The 15,598-nt window shown below is 42.2% G+C and overlaps 1 protein-coding gene across 1 annotated transcript in view; it reads right to left on the bottom strand.

Annotated features, from left to right (window-relative positions):
• The window catches only part of myg1 (myg1 exonuclease), a 17,567-nt gene extending 5,823 nt beyond the window's left edge, over nucleotides 1–11,744 (bottom strand). The window contains exons 1-6 of the mRNA XM_076025302.1: nucleotides 11,425–11,744; nucleotides 10,842–10,954; nucleotides 7,051–7,210; nucleotides 6,107–6,256; nucleotides 5,290–5,412; nucleotides 3,065–3,246 (exon numbers count right to left, since the gene is read on the bottom strand). Of these exons, the coding sequence (XP_075881417.1) occupies nucleotides 3,065–3,246; nucleotides 5,290–5,412; nucleotides 6,107–6,256; nucleotides 7,051–7,210; nucleotides 10,842–10,954; nucleotides 11,425–11,703 (1,007 nt within the window). The 5' untranslated portion in view covers nucleotides 11,704–11,744. The remainder of the gene's footprint in view (nucleotides 1–3,064; nucleotides 3,247–5,289; nucleotides 5,413–6,106; nucleotides 6,257–7,050; nucleotides 7,211–10,841; nucleotides 10,955–11,424) is intronic.
• Nucleotides 11,745–15,598: the final 3,854 nt, after the last annotated feature.

Genomic DNA, 15,598 nt, shown 5'->3' with positions numbered 1-15,598 from the left:
TGTGTTAGTTTGGCTCTTTAAACTGTTTTCTTGGCAGAAGCAAACAGTGTTTCATCTTTTTAATGAAATCCTTTGGGGAAACCTTGGGGAACCGGGACATAAATTGAGTTTTAAAGGTTTTCATTAACATGGGACATGAAACTCATTGTGTGCTGACATTGTTTGGTAATAATCTTCAATTAGTACCCATGGTAAATGTAATTTAAGACATATTGAAGAATCTCAGTGGGTAAACAACAGAGGGGTTTTTACTCTGCAGCAGTTAGTGGGGGGAAAAAGTTGAGTTTTCAAATGAGGTTAGAAGATGCTGTGCGATAACTGGGAAAGGAAAAAAAAACTCTGAGGTGGCTTCAGTCTTCAAAAAGTAAATGTTAGATATTCACACGCATATGTATTTTACTGATCGATTTACAGAACAGCCTTGGTGAAATTCAAAACAGATCTTATGAAATAAACAGACGGAAACAAGGGTGATGAAAACCACCTACTCTTTTTCACCGATTTGTTTTTTTCAATTTGAGGACAGAAAAATAACTTTCCCATTTTAGAGTTAAAGCTGGCTTAACACAAAACAAAACATACTGATATCCAGAAAAAATATTCAGCCCTCTGTTTAAAGCCTCATGAAAAAAAAAAAAACATTCAACACGTTGCCAAAATTTTGGATATGTGAATTTTCCACATTTGGAAGGGGAAGTGGAAGTGGAACCAGCTCAAATTATTGTCACTAATCTGGTGGAATGATCAGTGCCCTTTGTGACATCACAAGATGACAAATTCCAGAAAAGGGAAGATCATTTCTGGGAAGATCGCTGGCTTGCTGGTGTGGGACATTTATTGCAACTTAGCTTTGGTAAAGTGATAGTCGGACTTACCTTCTTCCTTTAGTGGAGTCAAAAACGGAAACACAGTCACGGAGGCAATTTTTGACACAAAAACACAAGATATCGATAAAAGCCTAAACACAGCGGGGGGGGGGGGGTGCATGTCAAGTCTGGAGCATGTTTCCAAGGCTCTGCAATTGATCATGTGCGCTGCATGCCGGGATTTAGGGCGCCACTCAAACAACATACCAATTAAAGGCGCCTCCGGTGGGGATGCTGATGACGTGATTAGAGCAGCGTTGTGGGTTGCGCGTCCGTCAGACTCTTGGCATAAACAATTCACCTCCGGAGGTAACCAACACAAACTCGAGAGGTGTTAGTCATCTGACAAATTCACACCGAGACTCTCTGGTCTCTTGCATTACTGTCATTACGGACGGAGTGACAAGAGCGCCGCTCCGGTTTAATGAGCAGAAATGAGGCATCTCGCACTCAAGTGGCGGGCTTGTGGGTTTGAGGGACCTCATTATTGCTCCACAACAGCCGCGGCGTGCATAATTGTGCCTGTGCACGAGGCAGGGAAGGCCAAGAAATTTGCATGCGGGGCTCTAACGCGATTTTAACGAACGCCTTGAGATGGAAAACAACGACATCTGCACCTAATCCTGCAATTTTGTTCGTTTATTTACGTATTTATTTTTACTTCAATTTAAGGGAAATACACTATGGGTCTGTTGCTGTGCTGTGTAACCACCCGGACCCCCCCGGGACGAGCATGGACACATCTGCTTTCTGTCCCCAGAGCCAGAGCAAAGCTTTATTCTCCACGCAAGCAATCAGCTGAAGGCCTGCTAAAAACCTAACTTTGCCTTTGTTTAAAATTCAAGCTGCTTGAGACTGACTTTGAATAACAAATTCTTTACTCTTGTTTTTTTTTTTTTTGCTTCCCACACCACTTTGATCTATTTTCTTTAGGAATGGCACTAATATGCAGCTGAGAGAGAAGCGTCTTTCAAATTTAAGATGGTCTGTAAATAAATATCTCATTTTATTTTATTTCCTTATTTCTTTTAATCAATATAATCTCCATTCTTTTCTATTGTATTGCGTAGTTATGCAAATTTCCCCCAATGTGGGATTAATAAAGGCTTCTTCTTCTTCTTTTAAAAAATTCAAAGTGCTGACCAAGTTAATCTAATGTCCATTAAAAACTAACCTGCATAAAGGACCAGCTGTGTGTTGAAGCAAAGTGCATTGTATTCCCGTTTTAAGAGTGCAGAGTGAAGTGGAAAAAGGGCTCAGGTGTCTCTGCTCAAGTGCTTGCAGTGTTTACATCCTTCCCGGTCCTCGGGGAGCAAAGTGAGATTGAGACCTGGGCCTTAACTGAGGCATCGTCCTCACCGTGCAAACAAATATCTCCATCCGAGCGGGAAGATCAGGCGCCTGGCAGCACACGACTCTCATGAGTGGTAGTTAGACGCCCCACTCAGCGTGAAAGCTGAGTGCTCCGCTTCCACGGCTGCGGTTCTTGTGCTCGTCTCAATTACAGATCCCAAACCTCTCACACTCCTCAACTCCACAAATTATGGCACATTAGGCATTATGCATTCACTGACGCTAGCACAGGCTACGGAAGAGGACTGGGGCCACAAGAAGAGAGAAAAAAATATCACAGGAAGGAAATTTTGATTTAAGTTTTCATTTTAAGTTTTAAGTTGAAATTCCGTGAGTGAAGTCAAAAGTTTGAGAAAAAGTCGACGTGAAAAAAGAAAATTTAGTGAATAAAGTCAACGCTAAAAAGACTAAATTTCGTGAATAAAGTCGATTCAAATAAAGTTTTGTGAATAAAGTGGATGGTGAATTAACCCAGTTACCCACAGTTATTAAAAGTAAACTGCCAAAAACAGGTGTATCCCACGAGGTTCACCCACAGTAATTAGGAAACTGATTAGTACTCCATTAGACTTGCGTGCAGAGTCTTTTGACTTTATTCTCGACATTTTGACTTTCTTTACGTTGACGTTAACTGCAAAACTTTGATTTTTATACATCAACTTTTCTCTCTAAATTTTGATTTTAATCCCAAAATTTCAACTTTATTCTCTAATTAGAAACTTGGGGGAAAAAATTCCATCTTAATTTTTTTTCTCTTCTTGTGGCCCTAATCCTCTTCCGTAGCAGGCAGTACCTCCGGAACTCCAATTAGAGAAACAAACGACGAGCTTGGGTGGATGTAGCACCTGTTCTGGAAAGTGTTGAGCCCGGCGGGGACGCACTGAATCCTCCAATTTGCATTCTGGTCGGGGTAGAGGATGAACTTGATGGTCGTATCAACCGCCAGCTCCAGCTCCAGGGAGAACAGGTGCTCCTTCCACGGACACCCGCCCTGGGAGAACAGCAGCACCTCCCCGCTGGGGTCCACCTGAGAGCAGAGACGTGAAATTTCATGTTAACAAGACGGAAGATATTACTGAATGAAATCCTAGAAACTCATCTGCACTGCAAAGCTGCCTTCCTCCGTATGAGCCAATTAAGAGAGAGCGCCATTCTCAGTCCAAAAATCTTTGATGGCACTGTGAGTTGCGACACATTTGCGCCATCTTGACACCGGCGACTGGGGATGAAAAGCCCATTCCATCACTGCAACTACATTCATTTGTCACGGGAGAATGACTGGAATCAGAGCGCAGACGCTGCAAAGCCATCAGCGAACCATCTCCGTTCCTGAGACTGTGAGCCTTTCATACGCCGAGGACAAAAGCAGAGACCTTCAGTCACATTAGGGTTTTTTTTCCCTTTTTTTTTTTTTTTTTGACTTGCCCAAAACAAAGGTAAATTGAAAGGGACGATCAAACAACAGCTTTGATTTCACAGCCTATAATCTAGTCTCTCAGACCAAAAATTCTATTTGCCATCTAAAAGAAAACTTTCTTTGTGCAAGCCGGCGAAGGCATTTATTACTGTGTCAGAAGAGTGGGGGGCGGGGGGACTTTGCAGTTTTAAATATTAATACATATTAGAAAAGGGATCAGTGGGAACAATCCAACCCACCGAGAGTGATATCAGAAATCTTATTAGACTTCACAATGTTAAATCATCAGTTTGGGCCTCTCTCTTTCTCTTTCGCTCTCTCTCTCCATCACATAAGAAAGTCAAAGAGCACACAGAAAGAGGCGCTGTTGTGAAAACACCAGCAGTTCAAGTAGATTGATAGATTAAATAGATCAACAGTAAATCAGTCAAAATCAACTGGTTGTATTTGAGCCTCCAGTTTCAATGTGTTGTAGCGTGGAAACCCATTCATTTCCATGGAGTCGCTCAGCTGGTGAATATGCCAAAAAAAAACAGTTTGACAACATGAACAGTAGTGTCACTTCTTTCTCAAGAGTCAGGACTTGACTTAAAAATATAACATTTTAGAGGTGTTTTTTTGGTTGTTTTTTTTTTATTTCTGGGCCACACAGAACTTTTGGTTGGAGTACCTCGAGTGGCCACTGGGAAATTATCTCTGCACCACCATATAGGAAGTCCAGCACCCAGGTATAAAAATGACACAAAGTAACAAACTTCTGACCAGGCAACTGTTTCAACTGTAAATGTGTCTCAGTTGTGTTTTTCAGCACTGTGAGGGGAACTCCATTAAGCACCTGTTACTGTGGTTATTTCATCTTTTCACAGCAGATTTGCCTTTTTTTCCTTTGGTAACAGGCTGTCAAATTTAAATCTAGTTGCTTCAAAATTTACTAAGCCACACTTCTGACCATCCAAGTGACAATCACTGGCTGATGAATATCAGTTGATGCTGCACCACAACACACACACACACACACACTGCAAATAGGCCCAGGTGCTGTCCTGTGCATTCGTACTGCTCTCTGGGATGAATCGAGCTCCAAGCAAGGTCAATCTTCCTTAATGAAGTGTGTAGAAAGACACATCACAAACCCTGACTAGACAGCCGGCCTACTTCTTATTCAGAACAGGTTAAAATGTTAATGGGAATAGGTTGCATCACAAGTGACAAAAAGAGGTGCAATACAAGTGAATAGATGGAAGGGTGGAACAAAAATTTAAAGGACAAAAGAAGGATTTCTGCTCAGTCATTTGAGTGGAATCCACTTGTCCATTCAGGTGATGTGCCATATCTCTTTCAAACAATGGTGAAGAAGAAGTTATACAGACAGCTTGACAACATTAACATAAAAATTGAGGATTTCTACTCAATTCAAGGAGGACTCAAGGAGGACAATCTCCTTGTGCATCAATCTATCTCAGACAGAACAAACAGAATAGATGAACCCTCAGTGTCTCTTTGGGAACACCCATCAAAAACCCTCAACAAGAAAGAAATAAAGACAGAAATGGCCCCAGATGGGATGAGATGTCGTCTTCATAACTGCGACTTGTGTCCCCGAACTAACACACGTTGCTATTCTAAAGGGAAAGAGAAGAAATGGTCCAGTACCTGATGCCTCGCCTTCACCGCCTCCTCCACTATGAGACGTGCTGGCAGCCAGGAGGACCGGTAGAAATCCAGTCGGTCCAAGAACTCCTCCCCGACCATCTGCATGGCCTTTTTAAAACCCTCCTGAGGAAGCAAGTGTCACGGTACAGTATGAGTGTTGAGGATGCAAACCACTGCTAAGACAGAGGTTTCTCTGGATGTACATTTAATTACACACCTTCAGACACTTGACAGTGTTTCCTTTCAGTCCATTCAAAATCAAACTACTAAAAAAATATCAAATTGGTGCAAAAGCAAATGTAATGTAATGTAAATATCTACATTAAAAAAAAAAATATATATATATATATATATATATGTATATATAATATTTGCTGAGAGAAATAAAAAAAAAAGTCTGCTGTTATATATGTATATATATATATATACAAATACATATATAAGGATATGATGAATATGTATATATATACATATATATGTATAAATAAATATCCGTTATTGTCTTTGCAACAGCAACACATATGTACATATATATAGATATTAAAGAACTATATTACATAAGAATAAATACATATATATATATAAATATATATTCACACACACACATATGTATATATATATATATACACATACACACATACATATGTATATGTAGAATTAATACAAACAGTAGTTTATCAACTAATCCTAAAAACCCTCAACCTGATGCTTCATTTTGGTTCTGCAGTGTTAGCTACTCAAAAACCAGCCACCCACTGCTTCCACCTCACCAACACGATGCACATGAACCTGACCGGTGCGGCAGCGAACGCGTCACCTCTGTCTCCTGACTGGTGTTGTTCCAGCGCGGGTTGAGGTGGCCGACACGAGCGCTCAGGGTGGTGGAGACGGTGTAGCGGGCCTCCCCGTCACACTGGGAGACGCCGTTGTCCACGGCGTCCACCTCCTCCACAAAGTTCTCGTAGAGCTGTGGAGAACCGAGAGAGAGACGTGACAGAAGGCGAGCGGAGACGTTTGGTGGTCTGTGTGCGGTCACATGGCGTGGGCGGCGGCGGCGGCGGCTAAATGCAAGTGCCCGTGTTGAAATGATCAAACTGAATGTTGCAACAAAAAAAAAAGAAAAGAAAAATGTTGCAATTCGACGGTTGAATCGAGAACTCTGAAATAGATTCGGAAGCAGAGAGGTATTTAAAGCTAAACGCACATTTACTAAAACCTACAGCGTCATGGACCCAAGAACGGTGTTGAAAGCCTCTCATGAGTGGCACAAATATGGGTGCTTGGTGGGTATGACACGGCGAGGCCATATAAATAACTGCCAAAAACCAAGCGAGAGCCCCAGGATTACACGGCGCTGAGGGCAAAGAGAAACCCTTAAAAAAAAAAAGAGGACGCTGATTATATAAGTGAATAGTTCTAATATTAGCCGTGACCCTCCCAGATCCGTGTGGCTTCATGCTGCTGGACGTCCAAAACTGTTGGGTGCGCTGCAGCCTCCTCCATGGTTTAAAAATGACTGAGGAATCTTGCCACGTCCCGCCGCTCTCACTTCATTTCAAACCACCCTCTCCACTGCCAGCTGTCTTCGCAGGGACGGCCAGGAAATGAGCACGAGCGCTCGGCATTTTTCCACCGGAGCGGCCGCGTGGTTTCTATCTTTAAAACCGGCCGACGAGAACGATGAGTTTTCCCCCTCGTTCGGCCTTTAAAGTCGACCTTTGCGGGCTCGGAGGCGAGGGAGAGCGGAGCGAGATTGCGCACCTTGTCGTAGAGCACCTCCAGCTGCTTGTCGTCCTCCTTCAGCTGCGTCAGCTGGGCCAGGAGCTGGCGGCCGAAGTGGACGTAGACGAGGCCGGCGGAGCTGAGCTTGGTCACCCAGGGCTTGTCTGGACGCAGGCTGCTGAAGGTGTCGCTGAAGGTTCTAAAGCACAAGACACGACCTGCTGAGTGACGGTGAACTTGCTGCTTTCGTCCTGCATCTCTGACACCCGGCTGAAAAGCTTTCAGGTTTATAGAATTCCATAGGATTGTTCATAATTAATACAGGGCGATTAAAGTTCCAGTATTTCACTTAATATGAACTGTAAATAAAATACTTCAAATAATGATCTTAAATTAAATCAGCTGGGATCATTTCTGATTACTCTGTTGCAGGTCACTCAGATTTGCCTATTGCTTTTAAAAACCAGCTGTGTGTCCCCTTGAAGTGTACATACATGTACATATTTAAATACACAAACATAATTTACATAAATCAGGGCACTTTGTATGAAGACATTACGGGATTATAAGATGAGACACGTACAATTGAAACTGTTTATGTGGAGCATGATTATTATATCATTAATTTATTCTTCCTACTCCGTTTTGAATGTTTTTGAAAGGATCAATGAGTGCATTTATTAATTATTTATCATTATTGTTTTTTTGTTTTATATACTGTGGCTTTCATCAATTGTGTTATTTTGTTTGTCCATTTATTCGTTCATTCATTCAAGTGGACCTTCCATTCATGAAAACAGAAATTGTGATTATAAATGTATGATTTGTTTTTAGTGACTTTGTCTTTCAGCTGTATTCACCACCTTCCAGATGCACTTACAGTTCCATTTCATTCCAGCTGGTCCCTGTCTAGAGAGATGAAATGAAATCTATGATTTTCAAGACCAAGGCCTTGGACGAGGCAGCGAGCGGAAGAGGTGAAAGCCGCCACCGAAACGAGGACCAAAATGACGCGGACGTCGTCTCGGCCGAATGACAAACATGCGGAGGTGACGGCTTCATCAGCGTAAAGATTGGCCTGCTCTTCTCAATCACATTATGATGAAATAAAGGCTGTCTGGAAGATGAGTGACAGCTCGTGAGGGAAGGGGGCGATCATTAGTCAGCCATTTAAAGGGCTAATTGGCCAAGCTGAGACATTTCTCCATTGATTATCGTCAACAGCTGGGAGCAAACAGGCGAGACGGGGACTGCGGCGCGTGATGGAGCGAGGCAGGAAGCGATCCTCAGTTAAACTCAAAGCCAAAGTCTTCCCCGTACAGAATTAACACAAAGGGACAAATTAGCAACTGAAAATAGGGAGCGTTGCACTAAGAATGACAAAATGACTTTATAAGTGGCTGAACGCAATTAGTATTACAGAGTAGCGGTTAAACGATTCTCTATACTAGACGACACGCTGAACTAATATTCCAATAACAAGGCGCAGCTTTCTCACTAGTGCTGGCTAAGTGCCGTATCAATGCATCTGGACAAACTGGTGGAGGGACTGCGTGTCGGAGCACCGTGTGGTTTGTCACGACCTTTAAATGCCAGCAGACTCTCTGAATCACTCAACAGTTGCTGACCCCTGACCCGTCTGCAACCCACCTCATTCTTTTGGCCACAGTTTCCAGAAAAGTTGGTCCCGCTTTTACATTTTAACATGCGACGTGTCTACATATTTTGTGCACCAAGTGGTTGCGTGACTCTAAAGCGCATACTGGCTGAACAAAGTGTGATCGGTTCTCCAATAGACGTCTATGGATGACCGATGACAGAGAATGAGCTGACTGCACACGAAACTGTCACGCTTACAAACATAACAAGTTAACCTATTTATTCTAAATGACACCCTTACATTTGAAATGATTGTAAAACCAGCTGTTTCATTTGTTTAACCAACAGTAAGAGTAATCATGAAAACATCAACTTTGGCAGGAGGCAAGACGTCCGACATTTCTGGAGATCTAGCAAGTTTTCAAGACCATTTAATCATGCGTGACCATCACAGTCACTGTCAAAGAAGAAAATCTGCTCTTGCTCTGCTTGAAACACTGTGCAGGAGCAGTAAGTGTTTTCCCTTTGGGAGCCACCAAACAGCAACCTGTGATAGATCTCATTTGTTGATCTTTTTTAACCTTCAGCTGGTATTTAGATAACAAATCTCCAGCTTCCAAAGCTTACGAACATTTCAGACAACAGTCTGAAACAGAAACCAAAAGATTCTATCACAATCAAAGGTTACCTTGAAGCATCTTTTGTTTTAATTAATATGCATTGTTGCACTGTTCCAGCCAGACTGTTCAACCAGTAATGCAATTGTAATTGAATTTTCTTTTTCTATTTATATTCTTATCGAAAAAATGTGTTTTTCTTTCTTCTGGTCTTGCAAACAAGCGCGCAGTTATGAACATGAAGAAAATGTGCATGTTTTTTTTTCCATAAAGACAAGTCTTTCTCCAACAATAATAATAAACAACAATAAAAAAAAAAACTATCTTTTTGTTGTCACCCTTTTCATTTGGAAGCCATTTCAATGGAGTGACACATGACTGACAACTGATGTGACAGAGCATTAATTACCCATAAAAATCCATAGATCAGGGGAAAACATATTTAGCCCTATGGTTCCAGCCTCCACATGTTTGGAAGGGGAGAAACACAAGGCATCTGTGTGAGGCTCTCGGAGGGCGAAGTGAACACCTGGCTGTCGGTGCTGTCATTAAGCTGAGAGGGTGAGCGGGCTGATTTCCAAAACAGTGTTTTATGAAGCCTTTAAAAATGACTTTTCTTCACTTCTTGCTTTTCTATGTAAGAGCAATTCCCACACAACACCAACTGCAAACAGTTACTGTTCTGAAAGATATCATTGCCATGAGGACTTGTTCTTACAAGTTCTCTTTCCACAACCCCCCCCCCCCCCCACCCCCACCCCCGAGCCCACTTAAGCCCACCACCGTCATCACCGCCGCGTTCAGCGCGTGTGACTGGCAGCCACATTCTTCCGCGACCCCTGACGGCGTTATGGCAGGCTCCGAGCCTCGTGAATCAACAGCAGGAGAGCGTTCGATTGAAGGAGCGCTAATTACCAGTAACCACCCGCCAGGAAGAGAGGCCTGCCATATCTTTATCAGTGTGGCCATGAAAACTATTTCTGATGATCATCAGCACATTACGCCGACAGCAAGTGCAGTTGACTGATTACTCGACGCGGTGATACTTTGAGCAGCAGCAGGCGATGGCAAAGAGCAACTGAAGAAATGTATAAAATAGCTTGTTCCCTTATTGATTTTTTTTGTTTTAATTATGGTCTTTTATCAACGTCCGACAACAGCAGAGAGAAAACAGCCTTTGCTCAGGTATGAATATTGATTATTTTATGTTGTTTCCTGTAAAAGCACAATAAAGACCAAGTGTGGACTCTGTAAAGTTCACAGTGGATACTTTGCATTTCTCCCTACATTTCTATATCAGCAAAAATGTCCAATATTATCTTACTTTTTTATTTTCTAACTAACTTATACTTCGATTGGCTGATGACTATTTTCCAAATCACCACAATTGTAGAGGCAATAAAAAAAACTGGCATATATAGATCTCAGGCTTCACTTTTGTAGCTGTGACATAACCACAAAGTAATTTCACAATACATGTAGCATACAGTATGAACCATAAGGCACTGTGGGACAAATCTGCTCTAAGTAAGTGTTGTCGCTTATTTAGAAATATAGATTATAACAAGGTAAGCACAAAATAGACATATGCTGTGGCTATGTCTTTGGTCGTACCTCTGATGGTGGTCATAACGATGCTTCTTTGGGTCAAATTCACCTCCCACATCTACAACAATGTCACACTCTGCCAGCAGTGCCGGGTCCCTGGTGCGAATGATCTCAGCATCCTGTGCAACAAAATAAAAATAGAACGTTTAAAGGACAAAAATGAAGATGACAGTTATATTCAGGATGTCAAACATCGTTAGAGAACACAGTGTGCAACGTGTTGGTGTTGTTGTTGTTAAATCTACGGTTAATCCAAGTTAAAGCTTCAGATTTACTGAATTTCTACCATCTCCATGGATTTCGCTGTGCATCCGCGCCCCCATTCGGCATCATATTAAATTACATGTGATTTGTCGCTGATGGGTCCAAGTTAGGATACAGGACTGCAAAACAGTGTTGTGACAGACGACATAGACTAAATTGCACGTTGTTGTTGTTGTTGTTGTTGTTGTTGATGATGATGATTTTATGTTTTGTTTTTAGCATTTAAACCATGTAAACATCCATACTGACTCTGACGCTAAGAGCAAACACTCGGCTAATACTTATGTAAGGACCATCCAGAGCCAAACAATGGAGCTGAACATACCTTGTACTCAGGCAACTGACGAAGAATGAAACAAGCCAGAACTTCATCACAATGAAAAGTGCCATTGTGGGTTCCTATCTTCATCCCGGTCATGTTTTCAGTGCAGAGCTTCTTGGGTTCACTTGACATGTGTCGATGTGCTATCTGCGAAACGCCAGTGTGAAGAGAACAGAGGTTCTCTTGTGAGTTCAGCTGTCGTAATGGACGGACTCCTTTAGTTGGGCTAATCTGAGGCGCGACTTTTGTTAATTTGAGCACTACTGTTCGTACACGCCACATGTGAACAAGGCTTCGCGGGTAACCGGCTGACGGACGGATTTAGCGGTGGGACAGGAAGTAGTGCAACAATATAATGAACCGGCGAAGCCCGAGACTGTATAAAAACACACACACACACACACACACACACACACACACACACACACACACACACACACACACACACACACACACACACACAGAACGAGTATTTTATACAAAGTAGTAGTATGAGAGAGTTTAAGGGTCACACTGAGAAGTAATAGCTAAACTATACAAAGCCGTAAAAGAAATAATACGTTTTATTATAAATTCAGGAAGTATATTATTATTATTATTATTATTATTATTATTATTATTATTATTATTATTATTATTATTATTATTATTATTATTATTATTATTATTATCATTATTATTATTATTATTATCACAGGAGGAGGGGAGACCTGAATCGTAATTATTTCTGTAGTAACTACAATGATTTGGCAGCAGAGGATGCTGTAGACTACGGAACAACCCCCTAGCTGTTAGTGAAAACAGGACGAAATCTTTTGTGGGTCGATGGGATTAAATGGCAACAGGCAGGTGGCGCAGTTGTGTTTTTTTCCTGAACTGCTCTCTCTTGCTCCCTCCCCCGTTTAATGTAGCCAAGTAAGAAAATCGATCATCATTGATTCTAGAAGGTCGTTTCATTTTGCTTAAGGGGACAGGGTAAAGGGATTTCTCATGAATAAAAAAAGAAAAATCGTTCTTCCTTATCACCTATTTCTCCATGCTTATATGTACATATACATATATTTTTATATATATAAATATGTATGTATATAGGGCGACACGGTGGCGCAGTGGTTAGCGCTGCCGCCTCACAGCAAGAAGGTCGTGGGTTCTATTCCGCGCCTGGGACCTTTCTGTGTGGAGTTTGCATGTTCTCCCTGTGTCTGCGTGGGTTCTCTCCAGGTTCTCCGGCTTCCTCCCACAGTCCACAAACATGCATGTGAGGTCAATTGAACACTCTAAATTGCCCGTAGGTGTGCATGTGAGTGTGAATGGTTGTCTGTCTCTATGTGGCCCTGCGATGAACTGGCGACTTGTCCAGGGTGTCCCCTGCCTTCGCCCTATGACAGCTGGGATAGGCTCCAGCAGACCCCCGTGACCTTGAGCTCAGGACTAAGCGGGTATGGAAAATGAATGAATGAATGTATGTATATATATTCACACACACACACGTATGTATGTATGTATGTATGTCAGTTTGAGTTTCTAAGTGACAATGGACCAAACTAGCTGTATTGTTATTGAAATGATTTCTGAATGTGTTCATATATATATACATATATATATACATATATATATATATATATATGTATATATATATATGTATATATATATATGTATATATATATATATATATATATATATATATATATATATATATATATATATATATATATATATATGGGGAATCACATAAAAATGGATTCAAATTTATTTTGTAATTGTACTGAGACTTCACTAGTTGGGCACCTTGAACTCTGATCAGCACCATGGACAGCAGCTGCAGAAAACTCAAAGGCAAAACTAAGACGTCTCCTTACCAGTCTTACTTTTATTCATTGTTTATTGTTTATTAGATTTTTCTTTATAATTAAAGAGCAGCCTACTTATTTATACGTTATATTTTCCCATTGTAAATATGTAGTCACTTTCACAACAGCCCTATGACAAAAGATAATTGGCCTCTTAATTTAGCTGAATTAATTATACCTCATAAAAGTCATATGTGATCCCATCAAGTGGGTAATTAGCATGACTGTATAATTGGAGACTGGTATACTTTCAGAATACAAATTTTGGTATACAAGTGCTATCACCTCATTAGTCCAAACACAAATAAAGAGGGACATGCGTTGATCATGAACAGTGGGAGAGACATTATGGTTTCTTGCGAACTATTTTCATCTCTTGTATTTTTCAGATTATTAAAAATGAATCACATTAATTAAACTCATTATAGTGCATGAGGTCATAAAAATATTAGTAACAGTAGTTGCTATGAGAAAATACATAAGAATAGAAAAATATTAAGAACAGCTTCTTCAGTTTGCACTAGGGGCTTAAGAACCTCTCCCAAAAATGGAATGAGTCACAGGCAAAGTGTAATAAACAAGCCCAAAGATAAATCATCAGCCAGCCTCCGACATTGCTGACCATCATCGCTTGCACCGTTGGAGTGGCAAGCCAGCCAGCCAGCTCCTCACTGGCCATGAGATCCAGTTGTGGGTGGTGACAGAAAAACGTCACAGCGCCTGAGGTACCCCCACCATCCCCCTTCCAGTTTTACACGCGGCAATGATGGGAAATGAACCTGCCCTGGCTCTCCTTAAAAGGAAGCACACAGCAGAGTTCAATCAGAAAGTCGATTCTATGCTACAAGGCGAGTGTACGTCACAGTCCCCCTGTGGCACAGCACTGCAGTGGCAGCTATGAAGAACAGATGATGTGTCGCATGTCTCGACTGTGGATGCCACGTAGCAAGCTAAAATTATAAAGACACATATGTTTTTATGAAAATACATTATGTCACTGAGAATATCTTACGGCTGCTGTACTTTAATTGTGTTTTATTAGATTTTTTTTTTTTTTTTTTTTTTGCATTATGATAGCAATATCTTATGATTGTTGGCTTCTCTTATTTTGTTTTGTATTTACACCACAGAGGAGACACTAGATGTATATGTTGCAATGGAGAATTTTAGATGGATATATTTCGAGATATTTTGACTGCCCTGTCCTTTTCCAGTTTGTTGACAACCACATTAGCTCTCGTAAGAAATATCTGAGTGCTGCTGCTACTGTTCTTGTCCCACACCATGACAGGAAAGGCTCAAGGGACTAAAAAGCCCTGCAAGGAATCTAATAAGATACAAAGTGACTACCCTGAGGCCAAAAGAAGACGCCCACAACTCACAACAACCCCCTCTCTCCCAAAAAAATTGTCCTCATAATTATTAACACCTCCCCCCCCCCCCCACCGTAACAGCTGGTGAGCATCTCCACTCGGGGGGTATTAGAGAAGTGTAGTTAATCCAGTGATAATCTTGCGCGTGGTTTACACATATTATCCCTTTAATTGCTGCGTGTTGTGTGCAATTAAACCGTTACAAAATTGCACGGCAACGGGTTTAGTGGCCTGTCTAAGCATTCCACTAGATGCCCTTCATCAAGAGAAACAAAACAAGACGCGCGCTAATGAGTCCTCCGCTGACACAGTGAATTAATTACATGTTCAGATGCGGCGTATAATGGGGGGAGGGGGGGAGGGGGGGGAGTAAGGCAGCAGAGGATAACACTGAGAAGACGGGTTGGAGATTACAGCGAAAGGTGCGCGGCGCGTCGCAGCCGGCCGGGGCCAGTCGTCGAGGGGAGGAGGGAGGAGGTGCGCACGCGCGTCCACGTGCGCCTCCATCCATTAGGATGCACAGCGCGTCCTGCAGCGTGAGTCACCCCCCTGGTTCCGTCCCCTTCCCCACCCACCACCCACCATCCACCCACCTCACACCACCAGCATCTAAGTGTAGTCACCGCCTGATACTGCGCCTCTGACTTCACACTGGCCGACCGAGGATCCTGTTTCTACGGCAACACGCTCCAGACTCCGCCCCCTCCTCCTCCTCCTCCCCAGTCTCCCCTCCCCTCCTCACCTCCTCCCCTCCCCTTCCCGGCACGGACCACATGACTTTCAGGAACGCTCCTCCAACCTCCCCTTTATTGTTATTAACCCCCTCGGTGCCGGAGGCTCCCCGCAGCAGGCTCCCCCTCGCTGGCTCCGGGCCTCTCGGGCTTTTTAAAAGGGAAGCCGGGTGCATCACTAATCTTCCCTCAAGATCAAAACGGTGCTTGATCTAAATAAAGG

The sequence above is a fragment of the Nelusetta ayraudi genome, unplaced genomic scaffold (genome assembly GCF_046127955.1).
Source record: "Nelusetta ayraudi isolate G7.1 ecotype Tasmania unplaced genomic scaffold, CSIRO-AGI_Nayr_v1 ptg000017l, whole genome shotgun sequence".
Classification (NCBI taxonomy): Eukaryota; Metazoa; Chordata; class Actinopteri; order Tetraodontiformes; family Monacanthidae; genus Nelusetta; species Nelusetta ayraudi.
This window is presented reverse-complemented; position numbering and strand designations above follow the sequence as displayed.